Source organism: Lissotriton helveticus, chromosome 5_1, assembly GCF_964261635.1.
Source record: "Lissotriton helveticus chromosome 5_1, aLisHel1.1, whole genome shotgun sequence".
In the NCBI taxonomy this organism is placed as follows: Eukaryota; Metazoa; Chordata; class Amphibia; order Caudata; family Salamandridae; genus Lissotriton; species Lissotriton helveticus.
The window spans coordinates 1,097,401,169-1,097,427,315 of NC_136065.1; the positions used below are offsets into that span (position 1 = coordinate 1,097,401,169).

At 44.7% G+C, this 26,147-nt stretch overlaps 1 protein-coding gene across 2 annotated transcripts in view; it reads right to left on the reverse strand.

The window, feature by feature from the left end:
• Window positions 1-26,147, reverse strand: part of COL17A1 (collagen type XVII alpha 1 chain) — a 190,645-nt gene that overhangs the window by 143,425 nt on the left and 21,073 nt on the right. For both annotated transcript variants that reach the window (XM_078643723.1, XM_078643724.1), the window contains exons 2-4: window positions 6,702-6,767; window positions 5,498-5,545; window positions 4,704-4,796 (exon numbers count right to left, since the gene is read on the reverse strand). In XM_078643723.1, coding sequence (XP_078499849.1) covers window positions 4,704-4,796; window positions 5,498-5,545; window positions 6,702-6,756 — 196 coding nt within the window. In that variant the 5' untranslated portion in view covers window positions 6,757-6,767. The remainder of the gene's footprint in view (window positions 1-4,703; window positions 4,797-5,497; window positions 5,546-6,701; window positions 6,768-26,147) is intronic.

Genomic DNA, 26,147 nt, shown 5'->3' on the forward strand with positions numbered 1-26,147 from the left:
GGCGAACAGCACAGAGAAGGCAGTAATGATTGCACTGGACGCAGAAAAAGCCTTCGACAGAGTCTCATGGCCATTCCTAAACGAATGCATGCGCAAATTCGGATTTGGAGACAAATATAGAGGAATGATAATGTCCTTATACAAAAACCCCCGAGCTCGAGTGGTAGTGAACGCAGCGACATCAGAAACCTTCACCCTAAGTAGAGGGACTAGACAAGGCTGCCCCCTGTCGCCAGGACTATTCCTGCTGGCAATAGAACCCCTTCTCCACATGATCAGAACTAACACGCAGATCGCAGGTGTGGATGTGGAGGGTCAAGCCTTCAAACTCGCGGCCTATGCGGATGACATCCTGATCACCACAAGCAACCCACGGGAGTCAATCGAGGCACTGGTACAAACAATAGAGGAATATGCACACGTCTCAGGGTATAAACTCAACAGGGACAAGTCAGAATGCAAACCAATGAACTGCCACACTACCAGAGCAGTACTAGGCAAGTCAGGCCTGGCGTGGCAAACGAAACCCCTAAAATATCTGGGACTCCTCTTTGGGAAAGACCTTAGATCAACACTAGAGCACAACGAGGAAGCAATGCTGAAAAAGATCAAAACGAAGCTAGACACATGGGGACCCAAATTCGTCAGCTGGTGGGGTAGAGTAGAGACAGTTAAGATGATGATCACCCCAATGCTCAACTACTTGCTGTCCATGCTACCGCTATCACTAACGACAGACTTCCACAAACAAATCGACAAAGCCATTAACTTGTTCCTATGGGGGGGTAAAAAACCTAGAATAAGTCTAACAAAACTCAGGCTGAAAAAAGAACAAGGGGGACTGAACCTCACAAACTATAAGGTCTTCCAGACGGCATGCCTTGCCAAACAAGGGCTACACTGGTTAGCACCAACACCAGACTACATGCCAGTATGGCTGGAGCTAGAAAGGAGCATTTTAGGTGGGGCAGACCCAATCATGGCCCTCACGGCAAACAGACACCCAGAAGCCAAAAACTCAATAATACGGAACACAAAAATAGCACTACTGAGATTAGATAAAGAGCTAGAAGTAAGCATCAGAGGCACCAAATGGGAGTCATTATGGCACAACTCCAAAATCACATACAAAGGGAAGACGCTAGGCAGCAAAGAATGGCTCAGCAGAGGTATAACCACACCGGCACAACTAGAGGCAGGGAACAACCCACTCACCTACAAGATGATCCAACATACAACTGGCCTACCGGACAAGGAATTCTACGAGTTCCTAAGAATCAAAGCAGCCATCACCAAAGCGAACCTTTCCAAACACAAACCAACCATCATACAATACGCACAGAACCTTAACACAACAGGCCACCAAACAGCGCAGATCTACAAAATAATCACACCACGCACCACCACTCTTAACGACAAAACGATAGCGTTCTGGGAAGAGACCATCCACAGACCGCTAAGTGAAGAAGAGAAGGCCAGACTATGGACATCAGCGTCCAAAAACAAGATCACACCACAGCTAGCACAAACAAAATACTGGATACTACACAGATTACACTGGACACCGGCGAAACTAGAGAGAGTGGGGGCCACCGACAACAGCGAATGCTGGAACTGCCACAAAGCAAGGGGGGACCTAGCCCATATGATATACGACTGCCCCAAAGTCAAAGCGTTCTGGAGCAAAGTGTACGACCTAATAGACTCGATCACGGGCTGCCAGATACAACGAGGGCTAGCAGGGATAATCACCGGATTCCTAGAGCCACAACTCCAATCCAAAGAAATACGAGATTTGGTAGACATGCTCCTAGCGGCAGCTGTTAAAAATATTCTGGGGCACTGGAAGGACTCCAGCAAAGCCACTTTCAAGCGCTGGTTCAACTGGGTAACATTCCTCCGAGCGGCAGACAACATCACCGCCAAGCACAAGGCGGCGAACCACACAGCCAAAGAAGACATGTGGGCAGCCCTAAACGAATATCTGAAGCTATAACCCCCCCCCCTCTCTTTTCTTCTTTCTTTCTCTCTCTCTTGCTACCACTGAGCAACACACATGTAAAGCAGCCCAAGAAAGACAACTGTATAAAATGTACATGCGAAACTTATTCAATTCAATAAAAAAATTTGAAATAAAAAAATAAATAAACGAAGGCTAGCACTTTCATCATCCAAGAGCAAGGAGAGGAAATGGACACATATGGGAAGGAGCATTGCAAAGCCTGCAGAGGGCGCCCCTCACACGTAAAAGAGCGCAACAGGGAAGGGGTCATCTACTGCCACCACGCAGGGGACAGTGGCTTGCTCCAGCACCCTGCTCTATGCACAGGTGGGCCCCAGACCAGTGATGCTGTATCATTACATGCACTTGTACTCTGCGACATATGTATATGACCAGCTCTTCTGTGTCCCCGCCTCATCACTAGGTGTAGGGCTGCAAACCTCAAGGCCAGCGTCCGGCACATCTTAGAAATGCACAAGTTCTTTTGCAAATATGGAAGAAATACATTCTTGACAAATGTGTCCTTGGAGACACGGCCCCACTTGCATCTGTGAGTTTCCATGCTCCGATGCTCGAGCCACACACCCTTTGTTGGCTTTTAGAATAAGAGGGCTCTGTTTATTTCCAAATTAAATGTAGAAGCCTCCAGCATTGCACGGTCAATGCTGCCGCCTTCAGGCCAGAGGAGCCCAACGCCGTGATCTCCACTTCGCTGAAGCAGGAGGGCGGTGCCTTGCACATGTCTGGGGCAGGCTGCACCCTTGGCTGCCTGACTGGGGGCAGTGAGTGACTTCAGACCGAGCCACCGGCTGTGGTCGAAGCCGTGTCTGGCGCAGCATGTCAATCAATGCAATGAAACAGGGCCCTCGAAGGGTGTTTTGAACCCTATATGTTTCATTTTTAGATTGAGCAAGACTTAAAAATGTTTTAATTGCAAAAATCAGACAACAATACGGGGAGGGGCTCTGCGGATGGAGGGCGGGACAGGCTGCAAGACAGGCGATGAATGGCGGGTTGTTCCTACAAAGCGCCTTCTGTTCGCAGCCTCCACCCGCCCCATGAGGAGGGCTCTCGTTCTGGCTTCGCTGCTGGTTTCCGGAGTCAATGCATGCATCCCTCGGGGGCAGGCGTCCTCTGTCGCGGATCCCGCCATATGTAGGCCATAGATTGAAAACATGCATGACACGCCCTGGGCCAATGCGCCTCCTCAAGTGTACTTGTTAAAAACCACCCGGGATTATATATCTCACGTGAAGCTGTTTGCCACGGGGTAAGGAGTGACATTTAATGTGCGGTGGATTGCGAACTGGCAGCCCCTCAACAGTCCCACAGTGACATGCAATTTGAAGATAAAAAGTTGCTATGTTCGGTAGTGACGTCATTTTCAACCTTCACTGGCTGGATCTTTCTGATATTCAAAAATAGATGAAATGTCTATTTTACACCTGAACGGGGTTTGGGGGGTGCACCCTGGAACCAGTTAGGGAAGGATTTTCCCCCTTTTAAGCAATCAAGAGATGTAATGTAGTTTGATTGCTTTTAAAAGACAACATCTAAATTTGCATTTCTTTCTGAAACAACTTGTTGATCATGTAGATTGTAGCCCCCCTGCAGTCTCTGGCATCTCTCCATTTGAGATTTGCTTTGAGAAACTGGATAAAGGTGCTACTCTATGTCTGTTCTCCGGTCCTCGCTTCCTTAGGCCCATATGGCCTTCTTTTCTTAGAGTTGTGTCAAAAGGTTTCTGCATTTGAAATTCAGATCTGTGGCTTATTGAAAGTGAGGACAATATAGGCGAACCACAGTCCTGCTTTTTGGGCTCGCCTACCAGACAGCACAAGCTGGTTGGTTGCAATAGACCAATATTGGGCTTACCTAGAATTTATAGTGCGTTTACAGCCCACCAATTGCATACCATTGGTCAGCTTTAATTTTCCTCATTTGCTTGCTTCTTATTCAATGGCTTGACTTTTTCTTATTGTGTGTGTCCCTCCTCTGGAGCATAGCCACTTTACCATCCTTGTAATTGATTGACTTGAATCTTTCCAGTGCTCACGGATAGGGACTATATTTTTCTGTTTAGTTAACCACCCCATGAGAGTGCATGTGTTTTCCGGCTCGATCCTCACCCCAGCCAAGTACCTGTCCCATGCTCTGTGTTGTTCTCTTCCTTTGTGTGCTGCGTGCTCATGCATGTTTCCCTCTGCCAAACTCCCCCAACCCAAAACGCTCTATAGCTCTCTCCTCGTGTACTTCTAATCCTTCACTTGTGTTGCTTTCTCGCTCGTGGGCTACTTTTTCACTCCTCCCCCATCTGGCTTATTTTTAATTTCATTCCCCTTCAGCTAGAGGCCATGTACTTGCACCTTTTTTCTATATTTGCCTAATTCTATACAGCAACAACAACAACATGTTTTTTTGTTACTACACAGCAGCAGCAAAAAGTATTGGCAACACCACGCGGTCCAAAAGGAGAGACTGATTGGCTTTGCCAGTGCTTGTTAGATAGTGCATCAACTACGAGATTACATCCCACATAGGATCGAAGTTTGAAGCTAAGTCTGGACAATAATCTCAAGGTTAGAACTGCATAACGCAAGATGGCCTTGTTAATTTCTAATAGAAAAAAAAGGTGAAAGGGCAACCAAACAAGCAAGAAATAATTGAAGCATCTCCCCCCCCCATTCTCTGCGATACTTACATGACATGACGTAACTGCTGCTGTGCCCCTTTCTGTCCATTGAGTTCCCTTGAGTTAGAGATGTTAGTTTACTGCTTCCCCCAGCTCCTCCTTCTGTTGGGCACATTGAAGAGATATGTTAGAGGAGAAAATGAAGAATCGAGAAGCTTTGCGAAGCGCAATGGATCATAGTCATTCATTCCTCAATGATGTATGTATGTCTTCTGATTCTATGGTCTAGCCAGAGTCTGCAAGTGAACCAACCAATGGGAAGACGTTCTGATGACTTATTGTCTCATACCAGGGTTATGAGGTCTTTGGTCATTGTCCACGGCGCCTTAGCGCTGGTATGTAGTGTCTTAAGGTGGAGCGGGGGGGGGGCGCTGGAGTTCCATTATTATGACTCCAACTACTGACTGCTTTTTACTGATACAAAGACCAACCCACTGAGGGGACGGAAACAAGAACACAATCTTGTTAAAATTATGAGTGCCCCATTGACACTAATTTTGTTTGATCGCTAGCCGGAGCCGGATTTGCACTAGTATTCTGAAGGTAAAAAGACTGGCATCGTTATGCTGAACTAGTAGTGGGTCATAACCCTGCAACAAGACATCTCACAGGCTTGAGGAAGAAATAATGGACATCAGTGAGCTCGGGCGACTGAGGGTCCTTTATTCATACACTATTACGACAAAATCAGGTGATAGACATACGTATGCTTCAACTTCTCTCCATTCTTATAGTGGTGGAGTCATAGAGAGTGAACGGAGTAAGAGCGGTGACTGACCCTGGACCAGTCCTAGAATACTTACTTGGTGGTAAAGATGCAAGTCTTGTTGTAGTGACAGTCTCGGTGAAAGCTGAAAGAAAGGAGCCGTGGTTAGCTTCTCTTCTTTAATGATCATGTTAAAGCCAAGTGTCCATATTCATTGTGTTCACAACCAGAACTTCACTTATTAACAGTTTTCAGATCCAAGCATATGGGTGGGATATTGACCAAGTGAATGCATCCTCTCTGGCCTGCACCATTCTAAGGTTGTGCCACCTTGATTCATTGGCCTGTGGAATCACCCACCCATTGACTGACTGCAGAGTGTCTTACAGTATTAGTCTTACATACATAGTAGGTGTAAAGGTGCTAGGAAAGTGACCACCAAGCATGGAAGGCCTGCTGACCTACCTATTTTTGGTAGTGCTTGGACATCTTCTTTCTCTCAGCCCTATGTGATTTCTGCTTGGATTAACCTAACACTTCCACCCTCAATGACTAAGTGTTTCCTTAGTTTAACACATGTAGCGTTTCTCTGTTCTGTTACAGCAGTTTGATGATGTTTTCTTCTAATTGCATGAAGGGGGGTACATGTCTGTACTTTAAGAACTGGGAGGCCCTTCCTGCACAAATATTGTATTCTATTTGCATTTATTTAGAGTAAATATTATTTTTAATCGTATAGGTATATATTTGTTTTTGAATATTTATGTGGGCTTAGCGGTAGGAATGATTTACTGGCAGGCCTAAATATTATGGAAAGACATCTGTAACAGACATGGGTGGCAAGAGTACTTTCAAATAAAAAAGCAGAGAGCGATGTATACAATTGTTAATATTTTTTCTACTTCAAAATCCCCAAAATAAAAACACAATATATCATTTTTTGGTGTTAGATGTCAAATCTCTTTCAAAGTAAATGGTACTTAAACTTGACCAACAAATTCTTCAGTAATGGTTGGCAGTTATTTTTGATTTTAAACGTTGCCTTTCCTCTAAGATTCCAACATCCACGAATGTCAACAGTTCAATGGGATGTCTTTAAAGTGACCCACAGTGACGGCATGTACTAGGTACGCACCCCACAGTCTCAAATAATGAGAGGCACTTATTACAACTAGTATACACTCTTCCTTAACTGCCAGATTATAGCCTCTAGCAGTTGATGTGTTTTAATCCGGCATCAAATATCTGCAAGTGAAATGTAATCATTGGCACGCCAGACATATTTTCGGGTTGTCTCTTACTTCGTCCGTTGTAGTCCATGTCATCTCGATGGCTTTTTCTTGTTAGACTGTCCATTTCATAGTCACCTGGAAAGATACGAGAGGGAGTCAGCGATTGTCAACATAAGCCAATAATAGCAGTTAACACCTGAAGAAGACGCTTGTTTGATGCTGGTACCCTGCACGTCACAGCAAATGTAGCCTCCAAAATTACATCAAGTGATTAGAATGGAAACCCTGCTTTGGTAACCAGGCGCAGAGACCCGCACACACACCCTATGTTAGAAGAAGGTTAGGTTCCACATTATAGGTTTTTCAAAGCAATGCTCACCTCCTCATCAGCTAGCGGGGGGTATTTTTTATCCTTTTACAAGTCCTAAGTTAACACCACTCCCAGCAATGTTTGTATTCTAATACTTGTTTGCCATGTTTCCATCATTTTATGTAGCCTTATTTCTTATTTCTCATTCTTATCAACAGTCGCCTATTTAACAACTTGTTCTAAAGACATCTAAGTCCAAATGACAACTTCTTCACTTGACCAAGTTGTGTGATGCTGGGCAATTTACCTTTGTCTCCCTGCTTTAGTTCTCTTCTTTGACAAAATTAGAAGAACTCAGAGCCTGGTGTTACGCTGGTAGCACAAACTACAGGGCAACATTATTTTGCATGATCATGTATTAAATATTGCACGTAAAATAACACTGATGTTGGATATATTGAAAACTGGAAACAAAACTCTACAATATACTTCCATGGTAGGGTACGCTTGTATGACTTTGGTAATATTGGACTAGATGGGAATGTGGCGGACATTCAACTCACAGTTTAAGGAAATTGAGGTCAAACCGAACTAGCATTCAGTGACTTTAACACAGGGCTGATGCAACCACATCAGTTTTGCATCTTTCTTTGAGTGCATGATGGGAAAGATTTAGGGCCTTATCTAGTGTTGGGCAGATGCAGGACAGAACAAATACTGAGAATAGGACACCCACAAACTTTTTAGGGGAGATCTCACTGAGCCCTACTCTAAACAAGCATTGAAAATGCAATAGGTCTCGCAATAGAAGAGTTTAACTTTTTTCGTTTTGCAAATGGATGAGTGGCGTTGCGTGGATGAGTGGCGTTGCGTGGATGAGTGGCGTTGCGTGGATGAGTGGCGTTGCGTGGATGAGTGGAGTGTGAGTGGCGTTGCGTGTGTGAGTGGCGTTGCGTGTGTGAGTGGCGTTGCGTGTGTGAGTGGCGTTGCGTGTGTGAGTGGCGTTGCGTGTGTGAGTGGCGTTGCGTGGGTGAGTGGGGTTGGAATGCAATAGGTTTCGCATTAGAAAAGTTGTAGTTATTGGTCTTGTAAATGACATAATTTATTTATTTTTTCGTTGTTAAAATTGCTAAATTGATGGCTTTGTCATTTACAATGCCAATAGTTATAACTTTTGCGAATGTGACACCTATAGCATTTGGAATGCAACATGTTTTGTATTTACGTGACTTATATGGCAGCTCTGGTCGTTATGCTACATCTCTAGATAGTTTTATCTTTCGCAAATGTGACACCTATTGTAACACAATATGTGTTGTGAGGGTGAGTGAGGGTGAGGGGTTGAGGGTGAGGGGTTGAGGGTGAGGGGTTGAGGGTGAGTGAGGGTGAGGGTGAGTGAGGGTGAGGGGTTGAGGGTGGGTGAGGGGTTGAGGGTGAGTGTGGGTGAGGGGTTGAGGGTGAGTGAGGGTGAGTGAGGGTGAGGGGTTGAGGGTGAGTGAGGGTGGGTGAGGGTGAGGGGTTGATGGTGAGTGAGGGTGAGGGTGAGTGAGGGTGAGTGAGGGTGAGTGCGGGTGAGTGAGGGTGAGTGAGTGAGGGTGAGTGAGTGAGGGTGAGTGAGTGAGGGTGAGTGAGGGTGAGTGAGGGTGAGGGGTTGAGGGTGAGTGAGTGTGAGGGGTTGAGGGTGAGTGAGGGTGAGGGGTTGAGGGTGAGGGGTGAGGGTGAGGCTGAGGGGTTGAGGGTGAGTGAGAGTGAGGGTGAGTGGTGGGTTGAGGGTGAAGGGTTGAGGGTGGGTGAGGGTGAGGGGTTGAGGGTGAGTGAGGGTGAGGGGTTGAGGGTGAGTGAGGGTGAGGGGTTGAGGGTGAGTGAGGGTGACGCACTGTGCACCCAGTAAATGCACATTACAAGGGAGCTCGATCTTGAACCAGTATTACCTTGACGACCAGGATAAGGGCCTAAGGGATCTAATGCCTTACTTACCAACACTTCACTCGCCTATGCCTCATGTACAAACACCTACATAGATAAAAGGGTGCTTGCCCTAAATGTATTTAGTTGTGCCCTGGAGGTTTCAGCGCCGTGTTGCGGCGCCTGCGGGCCTGGTTAGAAAGAAGCTGAAAAGTTGAGCCGCTAACTCCCCTTTTGTTTTTTGGAACAACTTCTGCATTGTTTCATTCCATCTCTTTGTGAGTTGTGCTCTGGTGCGCACGCAGCTCGTGAACAGACTTCATTTAATAAATACTGCGTGACAGTGTTTAATCCAGTCACCTAATAAGGGAGTTTACGGAACACACAGTCTTCCGGAAATTAAACAAGTGTGATAGAAAGTATGATGCAAGCCTCAAGCCCTTGATTCGGCCATGCCCCCTTCCAGATTCCGGTTCCAACCTAGCCATTCTGCCTAGATTTAGCAGATCATGAGGCACAGCGCAGGCTCTCGAAAAGAGAAGACGACAGCCTTTGATGCAGAGCGCAAGTGAAGCTGCTGGCGGCAGATACATTCAGGCCCCTTTGTCCAGCCGAACCACGTGACCGTCTTTAAAGGGTCCGAGGTCGGGATGCTATCAGAGACAGTGTGCCCTGTGAAAAGATGGAGAGATAAGAGGTAGCTGCCCCGCCCAGTCTCTCGGGGGCTGGGAGCCACTGCACACCTTTGATGTCTCCCCTCCCCATACAGATAAAGCAGACCAGAACCAACTGTAAACTGCTGAGTAATGGCGTCACTGCAAATCACTCCAGGCCCGAGGTGTCATGGGATGCCAGCTCCACATACGGTGAACCCGAGCAGAGTCACACACATAGCACTGAGGGCTTAAAAGGTGAAAAACACTGCTCGTTAAAGCGTGTAAAAGAATACCAAAAACTGCCGTGAATGCACCCAGGGACGCTGATGGGAGGATGACGGACACCGGGCTGCAACCTCACACGAACCTTTTGATGGTTAAAGCAAACGATGCAACCTGCTAACGAACATTTTACTAAATGGACATGCCCTGTATGCCAGTTTTAGGAACTCACGTGCTGCTACTTAAAATCTCGTGGAAGGAAACATCTGTGCTGCGTCCCCGCAAGTCTTTTAATAAGTGGCATCGTTAGGTTTGGAAGGGCCTGCAGAAAGGCGCATAATACACTGGCAAAAAATGCTTATGATTTATTTCCCTGTCAGGCCTACGCTGATATCTGCGTGTTTTAGGGCGGAATTAAAACAAGAAAAGTAAAATAAAGGGAGACGCCGTGAAAGGACGAGTGACTGGAGAAGGGAGCACCAAAAATGAGGAATAGAGAGAGAAGAGAGGAAGAAAGGAGGGGATTGAGTGCAGAAAATACAGTCCGAGAGAAGGGAAAAAGAAAAGAGGAGCGAAATATTCAGAAGAATTCGATGGTGAGAAGGAAAAAAGCGGAGAAAGGGTAGGTGTGAGAAAGAATGGAGAGAAAAAAGAAAGTGAATGTGAATGATACGGGAGAAAAGAATTGAGAAAACCGAATGGGAGAAGAGAATAGTGAAAGAAGTAGAGAAGGGAAAGACTGGGAAATGGGAGACAAAATAAATGAGGAAGAATGAAAAGGGTAGACGAATGTTGCAGGGAAAGCGAGATGAGGAAAGGAGGGTAGAGGCAAGAGGAGGGAGGACGTAAAAGAAGAGGCCTGGGCTCTGATAGATATAATTATAAAACATGACAGCGGGGAGGGCACTCAATAAATTAGAATTGAAGAAACAGATGAGAGGGGTAGGACAAGGGACAACGAGGTTGAGCATGAGGGGCGAGAAGGAAAACAAGCTCTCGGCATTGCGTGGCGGGAGGGGGCGGGGGGAGGGTAGCTGTGCACGTCGAGTCGGAACAAAAAACAAGTGAAAGCGGGATGTAATTAGGGGGGAGGAGAAGTCTGGGCAGGCAGGATGACTCAGGGGAGGGGGCGGAGCGGGGCAGAGCGGCATGTGGGTGTGAAGAAGCCGGGCCTTTGAAGTGAAGCTAAGCTTCACTTCAAAGGTGTCGGAGGAATGCGGGCGGCTGTGCACGCGCTTTTAAGCTCAATGCACATGCGCATTGAGCTTAAAAGTCACGGGCACTGCAAGGAATCGCCACGATTCCTTGCTTCTTAGTTAAAGCTTGTTTAAGCCGCAATAGGCTCGCAAGCTCGATGCGCATGCGCATCGACAGGCGAGACCTAAAAAGGCCTGAAGCTTCTGCTCCTGAAGACAACGATCTAGATTAGTTTGCTTTGTTTTGATTCTCTTATCTCAAAATTAGGAATCGCTTGAGGATTTGACGGTAGAGCGCCAAACAAACTATATTCCACTGCAGTGAGGGGGCCATTGGTAGCTTCGCCCCTGCCAGGAGCATTGGGCAAGTTTACAGAATGTTTTGTTCATGTTACAGAGGGTCTTATTTAGATTTGGGTGGATAGAATACTTCATCACAAACATGGTGGATGTTGCATCCACGTTTTGGAAGTGAGTTATGGCCTATGGCACTTATAATATGGTGTCTGGGGTACCTGTTACTTTTGTGACGGGTGTCCCATCCACTAAAATCTAAATTAAGTCCATACATTTTAGTATATATTCCATAGGTATTAGTTATTGAGTTGGAGATATCTTTTTTTTATATACCTTTCAGTATGCCAGAATGTAAAAAAATGTACTCATCTATACAGTGGAAAGAGAAGGCAGGTTGAGGTCAAGAGGAAGAGATTAGACATAGTGGAAGTCGATGCGCAGCGGTGGGAATTCAACAAGGAACAAGTGCCCGCTGATACTCACTTGCGGCGCTCTGCAGAGCATATTATAATAATTATTAAGTTATGAAGAAAAACTCCCAGCTTTTAGTTCACACCAAAAATCCCATTCACTCAATACCTTTCCTACTTTTCTTCATCCATTTGATGGCATGCTAGTATGGCCGATGCCATAATGCACAGCCCGAGCTCCCGAACATACAGGGGAGTACAAAATGCCCCCTTGCCCAGCGTTGGATTGGTAACACGGGCACTCGGGCAATGCCAGAGGGGCCGGTGTCCAGTTCCAGCTCTGGGCTGCTTTTTTAGCGCCTGGGGTGCCAATTTGGGTGGTTTCTGTGTTGTTCGAATGCCGCCAGCGGCCCAGTGGGTGCCTGAGTGGCCTTTCTGGAGGTAGATGGCCGTCCATGACCTCCCTTTTATCAAAGTGTCACTCCCTTTCTCTCGCTGGGCCAGCCCATTAATATATGCATATTGAGCGGGGCAGGGGGCCTGAGCTAAAGTGGCCTCACTTGTTTTCAGGTGTTTCACCAGTGTAAACTAATGCATGCATTTTTTACCTCCCCCCACCCCCTTTTAAATAAAATTTCGCCGAAGCAGTGATTTGCGGAAAGGTAATATGCAAATGTGGGCCACTTTTTTTTAGCTTGCCCGGGCCGATTTTATTTCCCAATCCAACCCTGCCCTTGCCTTTCTCCGGAGAGTCACGTGACTCTGGCTGGCAAACCAGATGGCTCAAATTTCTTACACTGATTTAGAATACATGGTAGTAAAAATGTTTGCAGATCATAAAAAGATGATTACAAACTGTAGGATTGCAACCCGAAAATGTGATACCAAAACTCCTAAAAACCTTCCAAAAATTAACTCACCCACGCTAAACTCATAAGTCATTATCACCTTATTATGTGTATTCGTGATGCTCAGGATTATGCTTTCACACCAATACAAATACTAACCGCGGGCCCTGAATCTGGGTTAATGCTAATCGTCACTTTAAATGTAGGTAGTTTCAGTAAATATTTTTGATATTTTTGTTTGCACTATTAATAATTTTGACTGCACATGCAAAATATTTTCTTACAGAAAAAGTCTCTACAGCATCCATTGCCTCGCTGCAGTTCCTCCGATTAATGCAGCAGTAAATCATTCATCGTGGTGATTTTAGTGGCTGTAACTCTTTATTGTAATTGGCATGTTGTACTTTTAAACTGAAAAAACAGTCATTTAGATTTTTAATTTAATTTAGTTTTCACAAAGTAACTTACTCGATGTGAATCATTTCAGCACAGCGAGGGCCCTTGTGGTGACATCATGTCACTACAGTTTGTTTTTCGTCCACAGTCGGACAAGTGGGTAAAATGTAGATCAATTTGAGTGTATTTTTTTTTTATCGTGCATTGTTTGGTGTTTTAAGGTTGTTTGTAGCTATTGCCAAATAAGGATAACCTGGAGGGGCAGATTCCAGAATGGTAGGCCTTTTTCATGGGAATTTGTGTGCAACAATGCGAAAGAAATGTGCCATCCTCCTGTCCAAGTACATGATGATGTCACAGACAAAAAAAGTTTTTTAGTTTCGGAAAATGACTACTTTTGCTACGAGTTCAGATTTTTTATAAATACACAACCGAGTCCCAAAGTATCAGGTTGCCACTGTCATCAAGTACAAATGCGTACTACCACTATTTCACAGATCATCTGCTAAACACGTGTGTGTACCACCATCACATGCCAGGTATGTACACCTTATGCTACGGGCACTTTCTAGGTACCAGAGAATATGATAGTGTTGCCCGTTGAAAGCTATGGGTAGTCCCGCAATGCCTGGGCTACCAGTATACCAACAGTGGCCTGTCCATGTGGGCTGAGGGGTCCTGCCCCCACCTTTTTCCTGCCGAGAAGAATGCCTGTCCGTCTGAACAAAGGTCATCCTGACAAACACCCTTCTTGTTCAGGTCAGGCAGCCAGGAGCCAGACATGCGCTAAATGTGCTTGCTCCTGGCTGCCTGAGCTGAACTCTGCCATGCGGAGGATTTCACAGCCCTGTGGGCTTGACCTTCTCAGCCTCCCAAAAGTGCCTCGAGGCCCTCCCTCTCATAATGAGGGGGAGCGTCACTGGGGGCATTGGACCTGTGTGCTTCAGTTTTAAGCCCTGAAGTGCCCAGGGCTGTGTTTCAATCAGTGATACCTCGTCACATATCGCTGTGGTTCTTAGATCTTTGACCCAGCTGCCAAATAAACCCACATCACCCTGATTCCTGCATCTTTGACCCGGCTGCCTATGAAACTCATATCACCCCGATTCCTACATCTTTGACCCGGCTGCCTTTGAAACCCATATCCCTGCGGTTCTTAGATCTTTGACCTGGTTCTGATATGTTTGAGCCGGCTTCCTATGAAACTCATATCACCCCGGGTCTTAGATCTTTGACCCGGTTAAATCCAGGATCATGTTCACGGCACAGATAATCACCCACCAAGCAGACAATGCCAACAGCCCTTACATCAGGCTGCCAAATTCTATCAGTACACACTTGGCCACAATCTGAGCTCTGCAGCATCGAATTCAGGTCCCAAAAGCAAAAACTGTCACTGCCAGAAACATAACTTTTTCCATTGCAGCAGAAAAAGATCGGAATGTGCTCCCCTTTATGATTCAGGTGGAGAGGCATCTCACAAATTCAGGCAAACTTTATTCTGTATTAAGAAGCTCCCATTTTCAGTTATTTTCAGTCCTTCATTTAGTTAGGAATATTTGTCAGAACACAATTGTGCCAGGCTCCCTTCCTCTTTGCATTTCAGGATCTCTTTTCATCATTTTTAATTCAGTTTTTAATTTATTATTCATCTATAGACGCTCTGATGTTTGTTTTTAGTGGCCATGAATCATTTCCTCTGTCTCGCTATAATAAATACTATTAGAATGACATACCAGGGTACCCTTGAGAGGGAAGCATGTAGTCTACTAATGTATTCCTACACACAAGTATCAAGGGTTCTACAGAAGAAAATATACGCATAAAGTGATAAAGGCACCAAACACAGACACTATATTTATCCTGTATCTCAAGGTTAAACCCCAGACCTCCGGATTGGTCGGTAAAGGATACCCATCAGTCACCACACAGAACCGCCCTTCATCATTTGGGATTCCTTCTTGACCAAGAGATGGAACCCCTGCCCTTCACAGATGGGGACAAGATGGTAAAAGCCCTCACCTGCTGTGCGATTCACATTTTATTTGTTTTGTTTCAAATTTTTGCAGTAGCAATAGTCATATAGGTCCTGAAGAAAGCAAGGGCACATTTGTCCAGGAGATTTGCTGAAAGATGTTGACCTCTCATTACATCTAGGCAGTTATCTTAGTAAACTGTCATTGACCTTTTGAACATTGGAGGAGTGAGTAGCACCAGAATAAAACTATTCAGTACTCCCTCATCCAATTTTAGCAAACCATTTTTCTTACACTTTTATTTTTGCACTGCGACATCAGTCACTTTGTTTCATCTACGAACTCTAACACAGAGTGACGTGACCATACTGAGGCCTGTCCGAGCAGGTGAGGGCTTTTACCATCTTGTCCCCATCTGTGAAGGGCAGAGGTTCCATCTCTTGGTCAAGAAGGAATCCCAAATGATGAAGGGCGGTTCCGTGTGGTGACTGATGGGTATCCTTTACCGACCAATCCGGAGGACTGGGGTTTAACCTTGAGATACAGGATAAATATAGTGTCTGTGTTTGGTGCCTTTATCACTTTAAGCATATATTTTCTTCTGTAGACCCTTTGATACTTGTGTGTAGGAAAGTGTTATTTGGGAATGTGTCAAAGCCTGGTCTTTAAAATCCCTTGGGCCCCAACTCGATCGTTTTGTTTTTATTGTCTACTAATGTATGCCTGATTCTTGGCTTTGTCTTTGAGAAAGTTAACTCGTGCATAAAAGCCCACAGACGTCTCCAGGCGTAGGGTTCATCCGAGAATATCATGTATCAATAGATGGTGGTGAGAGCTCCTGTTGTGAGCGCGTGCAGATGATGTTACGTTGGCCATGCGTGACTACTACATCTGACGACCTTGTGTCTGCAGCCAAGCAGGAGACGCCATGTGGAGCCAGACAGGGCATGTTGTATCAAGTGGAGCAACAATGTATACCTTGGCACCCGAAGAATAGAACAGTGACGATGAACTGAAAGATGTGAGTGCAGATTTAGGATTCATTTAAAATCTGAAAGTCTACTTCAGTATCAGATTACTAATCTTCAAACATTCAGTCTAGTACTGCAGAGGATTACACAATTGTCTCTCCTTTTTTTTTAAAACACTGGGCTTTTTCTATTACAAGACAGTAATAGAATACTAGCACATTTGACCAATGGGATGTAACATGAAAAAAATAGAACTTCCAGTAAGAGATTAAAAGTGGTTGATAAACCAATTCCCATTGATCTGTCAACCTTGGGATATTTGCATATTCCATACCTAAATGCAACAGGCTTCAGTAGACAACCTATTGAAACAACCATTCTTCATCCACCATTTTTGGTTTATTCGTTGACATTTGGGTACTTCTCCTTGTGTATTCACCAGCGACAAGCATACCCCAGAAGATAACCCTAGTACAACAATAACATCTCAGCAGACATCCTACGAGGAACACTGCACTCACATAAACCCCCCTCTCAGACATTGCAGCCTATGGACTCGGATGCACTGTACTTCATTCCATTCCATGACAATGTATCTCAGGCAGAAAGGAGATCTCCTGCAGCAACTGCACCAGCTCCTTGAAGCTGGAGAACGTGCTAGAAGTTTCACCTTCTTTCATGTGGTGAGTTTTTTCCAATGCTTGCCTGGTAGAGATGTTTTCTCAAAACCTGCCTACAATGCGCTTGTTCTGTATTGTTCACTACTAAGACATACAAAGGGGCAGCAGAGCGACTAGGGACAGATCATCGGATCAAGTCACTTGGCCGAGCTCCATGCACAGATATTGCTTTTGTTATTTTCCAGCAAAACTCTTGCCCTCCTGTGTCCTTCAGTATCTCATGGCCGACAGAACAGGCACTGAGGGGCACTTCTATTTCTGGTGCCTTGCAGTAGTTTTAAGATCTTTTTAGAGTGTCTCGTTGCTCAAATGGGTGTAATTTCTGCTATTTATATGTTTCCCTTGTCTTCATTGCTTGATTTTACTTACGAGAAAGTGTCATCCATAGTTATTGAATGTCACTCATAATTACAATGATATTAGGAAAATGTCACACCTAAGCAATCTGAAACCTTGGCAGCTATGATTGTGTTGTCCAAAAAGGTGTACATACACCAATTACGGCAAGCCCCAAAAGAGATTTAATATTTTTCACATCTGATATTCTGACACCAGAGAGATCAGAATTTATCGAGAGCTCTAAATAGCACCCAGTTACGATTATTATCACAAAATGGGGATAGCGTACAGATTTTGGTGTTTTCCTATAATTCACTGCTGCAGCATAAGGGGCGTGGAGTATGCATGGTGCCACTGTGGTCTAAATGTAATTAGGGCTCCCGGTTTTATGGTATTTATTTTTTTGACACTCCCATCTGTATTTATCCATATTTATTTTTTGCTAATTTTATCTGTATTTATCCATATTTATTTTGGGCTTTGTGAAAAAAATGAAGCTGAAATTTGCATATTTTCACCTTTATTTACCTGACAAATATGCACTCATGCTTGAATGCCTGCCAGGTTTCACTGCTGTGAACATCCGCTGAAGATAAATCAATGCACTTATATGAGAATATGCACATTTCACTATCAACCTTGTGTATATCTACTGATGTTAAAGCCTCTTTACTAAAATCCCTTTCTTTTTTAACTCTCTTACCAATCAGTCCACACAGCTATTGGCTTGACAGTCATGGCAGACAGAATTTAAAATTACTAAAAAAAAAACAATTTCCGTTTTTATCCATATTTGAAAATAAATACAGACACATGAAAATAAATGTTTTCTGTCTGTATTTATCTGTAAAAATCAGTAAAAACAGAAAACAGGGAGCCTTAAATGTAATTAATGAATCAGATGTATTCTCTATAGGTTTGTAGGGAGTGTAATTCCGTACATATGTGCTAGTCCATGTGTGCCTTAGGCGCCACTTCAAGACAGACACGACCTCTGCCCCACCTCTGAGAGCATAAACAAGGCTGCTCCCCGGAGGTTGCATTGAGCGAAGAGATTCAGCTGCATTAATGGGAATCCCAGGGATATAGTGTCTTCAGGTCAGGGGTGTGTGACGCATCATTGAGGGTCACATGCTGCACTGGACAGCCAGGGCATTGACAGAAGCCATAGATCTGTGTGCACAAGTACATGAAAAGAAGGGCTACACTACGGATACACTTCAGTACTGCCCAAAGTACTGATTATGGGTAATGAGACAACAGGGGAAATGAGAGGTCTTTTTTTTTTTTGCAGATTTTATATAGCGCGAACTCGACCCGAAGGTATTGGAGCGATTTACATGAGCACCGGTTACGTTACACATTCAATCACGGGGAGATTAAGTGATTTGCCCAGAATCGCAGGATGTGGACGCGGCCCCGGGGCTCGAACCTTGGTTTCAAGCACCAAAGTCGGCAGTCTAGCCGACGGACCATCCCTAGCGATTTAAGATCCCTAGCGATGTAAGGAACTAACACAAGGAACAGATAATTAGAGACCACAGCAAAGAACTCAGCACCACCCACCTAGTCCTTGGATGATGTCCAATGAATCCCCGAATGCAACTTTGATTTGGTTCTCTGAGTAACCCTGAGGTGTGGTATTATTTTGAACTCCCGCCTCGCTCACTGGGGTAGGGTGAAACGGGTTGCCTGGGCGGCAGTAACAGACCTGTAGTTCAGGGTTATCCTTATCCTCATATCCCCTTATGCTTGCTTCACTCTGGTGACCTGGAAGCAGTGCAGTGAAGGGTATGATTGGTTGTAGGAAAGAAAACTAGCGTGAGCACATGAGTGCTTCCTGCCTACCTGTAGGACAAAAAGCAGCCCATGGAAGTGAAGTACAGTGATCGGTGTGCTCATGGTAGGTTTTTAGCTGGCATTCCATTGCTGTAAAGCAGACATCTCTCTAACAACCGCGGAGCCTTCTCTGACTCCACGACTCCACATTTATAATCTTTCCCCTGGCTTCATGCAGCGCTGTTGCTTCTCCATCGCCTGCGCTACAAGCTTAAAGTTCCCTGGCACAGACCTGCCTGATGCCTTCACTGGTTTCATGGATTCTTGGACTCAGTATCTCCTTTGGGTTGGCCTTGCACTTCCAGGGAACCAATGTAAATGCTGGAACTCGTCTCTGGAATTTCCCTTTCCTCTATCCTTTATGGGGTACAGTTCATTACATTTAGGAAGGGACTCAAAAATTATTGAACCACTTTTTTCCTATTTCTTTTAACTAATCCCTCCAAGTTGGTGCCAATAGGCAGTTTGGCCAAAGTGCTCATGAAACAAAGTTCCTGGCATCCTTTCTACTACAGCTCAGGTAACAAATAAAACGTCTACAGGTCAAAGACTAGGCTGGAACGAGACATCACAGACAGTATCAATTGAAGCAGACATGTTAACAGTATTATTGCCCTATAAAGCAGGAGTTAACAGCTATTAATGGCGTAGGCCAAATGACAAAGGGGGAGTGTAGACAGTATTAATAACTGCTTATACTCGTAGAAAAAGGCACCATGCAACTAGCACCCATCACGCTCACTTCAACCCCCCCCCAAACACACATATTCTTTGTTCCTCTCCCATACATTATCCCAGCAAATGGTGGATTAATGCAAGTAAAACACAACAGTGCTTGTGTCTCTGCATAAGGCCGACAGGGTGACGCTGCTAATTCCCTGATTTAAGTACATTTAACGCACAGCCACGGGTGAAACACAGATCTCGGGATGCTTTGTCCATTTAGTGTCAGACAATAAATTCCTTCTTGGTATTTCTTGGCACCATCCTGAAGATGCATTCCCATACTGTACAGTACCATACTTTAAAGCTGTCTGTAGGAATGTTTCCAAGTATTGAGCTAATACATAATCCATGGCATCCCACCATTCACACTGCACTCTTCCACCAAAGGAACAAATGTCAAATCGTTCACTAGTAAGATGGTCACAATGCAGAAAAAGATCACTTCTCTTTCCACAACTCCCTTCTCTACCGTCTCTCAACTCCCTTCTCTACCGTCTCTCTTCCCCTTCCTTTACCCAAATGATCATTCTTTTCTCCATCTTATTTTCTGAATTAAACAACATTCTCTGGGATCTGAAACCTACCTCGTATTCTGATCCCTCGATCCCTCCCCAGTTCATTATAACAACTACAGAGTCTTTCAGCAATCTTTGGCCTCCATCTTTACTAACCTTCCCCTCCCACAGGGCCACTTCTCCTCTGATCTAAAAACTAGAAGAAGCCCTCTTCTAAACATTTCTTTCTTGGTATTCACAGTCTCAACATGTAGCAGCCCCCCTGGGCTTGGAGACTTCATTGAGCACTGTGTAGGCATCGCCTCCCCTGATCTCCTGGCATCTTCTCAATCTGTAGTCTGTATTAGAAGACAATGGTGCCCCAATACTTGAACCTGGGGTAGTCGATAATCTTAGGAAAAACAATGGTTCATAGGTGGCCAATTGGCCCTTTTAGCAATAACAACCATAATTGGAGAGAGTGTTAATCTATTTGCCTACAGCATAGGACATACAAGTCAATAAACGTCAGAATTGGAGCAATAGGAGGTAGTTTAAAATTTTACAATGGGACACAAGATGGAAATTGACATAATAAAGCATTTATTATTATTATATCAAAAAAAGCTTTTAGAAGTATAGTTCAAGTGCTCACAACAAAAGTGAAAGGTGTGTGGTGTGACTGCAGCAAGAGAGGGACCTTCTATGCCGCTGAGAGTGCACTCTCTACAATTGATAATGGTGACGGTGGCCTGCGCAGCGTCTTAGACTCAGTAGTTGCTGTCAGCGCCATTGACATGGGAGACTTTAACCCACTCCTGTCAGATGCATTTTTGAGATAAAGTTTTAAAGTTGGAATCTGTTTTTAACAAAACACACATTGTGAAATGTCTGAATGTACATCACAGAAAGAGAAACACATTTAGCACAAGACACACTGTGCTGTTCCTATAACAGTTTGTTCAAACTAACAACATCTCACAAAGAAAGTGTGTACTACAAGACTATGGAGTTTTTAATATTATCCTGCCCAAAAATACTGCCATTATATTGTGAAGGTAAAGTTATATAGGCAAATATTGATTTACTTTCTTATCTCCATGCCTATGTAACGTGATTATATACACACAATGGTAGCTTCAAGGTATCTAGTAATGGAATTGCCATATTAATATTGTTGATATTCTGGCACACAACCTGGCTCTAATTTATGGAAAATAGCTCAACTTGTAACTGGTCAACACCCTTCAAGCCCCATGAAGAGCAGGAAACAACCACCCTAGAACCATTCGGAAATTAGATAGAGTACCGAATGACAGACCACTGTGGTCACAGTGACTTACTGCTTTCACGCCATTCACCGTTTGGTAATAATCTAGCTGCCTGTTCCTGGATGAAGGCAAAACTTTAATTCCGGTAATCCACCTTTATCCTCATAGAGAACTGGATGACTGCCTGGATCCCATGAGAGTTCAACTCATTTGTAATGACTTGAAAAGCCCTCTTCCTGGTCAGTGAGTCTGGATGCAAACAACTTGTGTTCACATTCTTAAACAACCACGGGGCATATTATCAAGAAACGGCGTTTCAATTTTTGCCGCTGTAGCGGCAAGGAACTGCTACTAAAGTGGCGGTAATGGGGTTGATCATATGCCCTAGTGAATTCCCATAGAAGCCCATGTACTGGTGTGGAATTCTCAAGGACACATTATCAAGTCCATTATCGCCGCTATCGCAGTTTCCTGCCGCTAAAGCGGCGATCATTTTAACGCCGTTCATGATAATATGCTCCCACGTTCCTTTCAAACTGCCTTTCTCAGAAGATCACAGATTTAGACGCTGCTCACCTCACAGATGCCTGTAGCAAAGAGACAGCACCCCCTTCACCCACTGGCTACTCTTCACTGGTGGGTCAGTGAAGTTTCCTCCACTGCCTCTCCTTCATCCTGCAGGGCCCAAACCCAGAGCAGAGACCAGACCACTGATACGTCCCCTAAAACTCCTTTCGACCCCCAACCATAATCTCAAGGTGTGCGCTGGATATCAGACACTGGCTCTGCTCTGGAAGGGGATCTTTCCATTACAAAACACTCTGCTTTTACATAGTTCAACATTTATATAACTTCATGTGCTGCTCGGTACAGCGCACATGCACAGTTGGAAAAGATCGGAGAAAACAAAAATGTTTGTCTAATGTTACATCTGCTTTGAAGATGCGAACATTTTTGGTGCAAATCTCTTTTTTACCAATATTACTAGATAGGGATTTGCATCAATGGATGGTTGCAATGGAACACCCATGTACCACCCCTGGAACACCTATTGACACAAAGTAGCACTGGGTGGTGCAAAGTTTACATTGTGTTACCTTGGGGCTACTTTCCAGAGCAAGACAGTGAATCCTGAAATCCACACTTTGTGTGAGTTTGCATCACTTTTGTGACACCAACCAGGTACAAAGTGCTGATAGATCCGGTCCCAAATGTTAGATTGAGTTAGGCTGAGTCTAACTCAATTAGAAACATTGATTTTTAAGGTGCTTTGGGGTCAATTTCCTAATCTACAGTAGTAAAAACCTCAGACACTAAAATACTATTTAGTAATATGTTGGTTGGTTTAGTGCGTTGTCGGGGAATCAGAAGCGCTATACACATGCAACACTACATTACAACACCTTTCCGGAAATCTTTATTTATAACCTTGACTACCATGTGACAAGCACTTTATTGTGTGCTGCACAAATGGTTACTATTTATGCTACCAATTTGATTACCCACACACAACTTGCTTTCCCACAGGACACACATTCAAGTCAATAAAGACGCAAACAAGGAAAAGTTTAAAAACAAAACAAAAAAAAACAGTATAATATTAGATTATCGTTTTGCAACTTAACTAAAGATGCCTCATTGTAGGTGGTGTCAACTCCTCTACTTGGAGAAGAGGTGTGACGTGTCACCTGCGCCAAGCCCGGGGACCACATACTGAGGAACTGTCTGTGAACCCGGCAGCCCAGGTGGGAAATGAGTGACCAAGCCCAGGAATACAAGAAATTAATTATTCAAACAAAGGCGCAAGGGTACTGAAAAGGAAGCCCAATCAGCCCCTGGCAGGCAGGTGGGAGCAAGAAGAGCCACACAGTGTGAGAGCATTGAACGTGGTGCAAAGTAAGATCACTGCTTTAGTGCAGCACTTTGAGGTATACCTTCTGATGTGTTAATTTTCACTACCTAAAAAATGTTCTGCACAACAGTATGTCTTTCAACTAAAGTCAGTATATTGTTCATTTAAGATAACATTTCTCAACATTGGTGAAGAAACTAGACTAAACAGAAACCATTTCTGTACATAAACTAGGGCTTTAATTTTCGAGGTATATTGATCACATTTATTACTAGATAGTGGGATCAATCAATCAATTAGAGTTCTTATACAGTACGGTTAATCACCCATTAGGGTTTTAAGGAGGGGTAGTCTGCATTTCTGTCAAAGACCCAGCTCTTGAGGTCCTTCCTGAATTGAGGAGGTGAAGATGATTGCCTGAGATGTAGAAGTAGAAAATTCCAGGTCTTCGCAGCGAGGTAGGAGAAGAATAGTGGGATACATTTGGGGTTCCCTGTTGTCTCTGCGGGAACAGACCGGAACTGGAATTAACAATACCTGGCGTTATCTCCCCACAAGATAACAGAGAGTACAAGTTGTTTTCCTCCGAATGAGAAATTACATGCAGATGTGGTAATACTGAGTTCATTTCCACGTGTCCCCATTCCAGAGGAAATACCATGCCCAAATCAACAAATATTTAGGACCTGCTTAGGGTAGGTGGTAAAAGTTACAGGGCTTTTTCCTCGGCGTAGGTGAAAGGGGGCAAGAGGTGGTGGGAGGGAAGGGTTATTTCTTCTACAGCCGGGGAGAGCTCCTTCTCTTCCCCTATGCAGAAATGCAGGTGGGTGGGGGCAGGAGCAGCAGCTTCCTGCTGACCCTGCGGCTCTGCGGAAATCTCTGGATGTGGGGGCTCTGGACATCTAAATATCAGGTCTGGAGTTTGAGGGCCTGCTAATTCCAGGCCTGAAGACATCAGAACACATATAATTGCCCATGGCGGTATTCTCATACCCCAGAGGCAATTCGTAAAGGAGCCCACTTTCTGTGAGCCGCAATGCAAACTAGCACTGGCACAGCCAACAGGTCGGGGCTCACCTTTCAAAGGCAAGACCTGTTGGTTTTGCCAATGCCATATTAGACATCCTTCCAATTTACTACTGCTCGAGGCACGGAAACGTCCTGGTATAACTTGTTATTAAATGTTACCATCATCACATTTCACACAAGCGCATCTGCCGTAGAGGGCGCGCAGGTCAACCTTACTACAACGTAGCATTTGTTATCGGTCTGGATTGATAATATTGCCTTAAAAGAGCAATTTTTCCTCATTTGTTGGATATTTCCCAGGAAATTCTTTGTAATTGAGCCCGTCAGCACGCAATGTTCTGTTAGTGCAATTCACTTCTGCAGCCGCGCATACGTGTGACTGAGACGATTGTTCAGCTGGAGGGCGCTGGGAGTCTCGGCTGGAGTCGAAGGATACAAGCCAAATGTTTTTGGTCCGTGGCACTTACCGAACCTATCGCTTCAGGCTGCTGGCATCCATCAGGCGTCTTCTCCAGAACATGGCAGACACCGGGACAGAACTAAAATGCATGAACCGTGGCGTAACAAGGGCGCAATGGGCCCCAATTCAAGCAAGGAAAATGTCCCCCATTGTTGGTAGTAAAAGGGACCTATAATTGGGTGCTGTGGGGCCCTCAGAACCCTGGAACCCTGGATCCCAGTGCTCCTGCACCAGCTGCACTAATAATAGCTATGCCCCTGGTCATGACAAGGGTGCGGTATTTGGGGTGGCTCTGCAGTAAAATTGTGGGAAAGTGAATGGCCCTTTGGGGTAAATCCCATTGGCCTTCATATTATTTTCCATATAATTCTTCACACACTGGTACAGATCCTGAGTGGAGAGAGGACAAGAGAACGTCTCCACTCTCAACCCGAGTTAGGTCCCTACGGTCGGAAGTGACTTTGACTATGAGGCTTGTAGCACAGTTTTGCCAGTCCCTAGTGCTGTCAATAACCGGTGTTACTATTACTAACCACAATGATACTGTGGAAAAGTAAATTTTGCCATGTTCTGTGTCCCTACGCTTCATCCATCATATGTTATGTGTGCATGACCAATATGCATATGTTATTCCCCATGCCTGATTAATGACGCAATTACAGTTGTGTCCACCTCTAGTATGCCATTTTCCAGTTCTCGTGAATACTACGAATATCAGGCCTATGTAAAGTAATGTTGCCACGTTTCTCAGTGTGCACGTTATTTCATTATAAAATCCCCGTTTCCAGGCCTCAAAAGGGCCCGGACCACAGATTCAGCTCCTGTCTCCTGAAAGCCTCGCTAAGGAGCGATACAGCCCCCACCTGTATCCTCGACCCTTCACTTACTTCCTGCCTCGCAGTGCCCGGTGCAGCTTGGCTCTGCCTCTTAGTCTGCCAAAAGTATGTTATAGTTCCAGTTATCAGTTCAGTCCTCCTCTTCTGCATTCCTAAGCTACTGAACTGCATCAATAGTTTCCGTCATTGTCTAGCCTTCTCGTCTCCATGTTAGAGAAATACTGTATTTAATGGTCATTTAATATTCTTCATCACGCACTACATGTAGAATAATGCATGGTCCAGTCCTAGAATCAAGTTAGCTTTTCCCCTCATGACTTCTAGTTTATATCAACATGTTCCCTAAACATCAGATACCAGATAGGGTTTAGGTACATGTCGCTCCGACCCTTCAGACTCTAGTCTCTGCTCCTAGCACAGAGTTCATAGCCCCCAGCTTCTCCTAGTAATACGTCATTGCCAGTTTTCGCGCACCATTAGGTTAGAGGTCCCGGCTCCTTAGGTAGCCCCCTCCAGAATTTCCGCCCATTCATGACATATTCTGTTACGTTTGCACCACATGTCTATGTATACTCCCAGTTACACCTCTTTTTACTGTTATCTCTCGCGACTGCTACGCGTTACGCCTTCTGCTCCACCCACTGCTACGCCTACTGCAATGTAATGCTATGTGTTTGCGCTATGTATATAAGTCAATGTTTTGTTATTGAATGTTAGCGCGCTCATCCCAGACCCAGCCCCGGCAGCTGCCGGGCCTTATTATCCTATTCCCATGCAGGTTGTCCTGATCCTGTCCTTATGC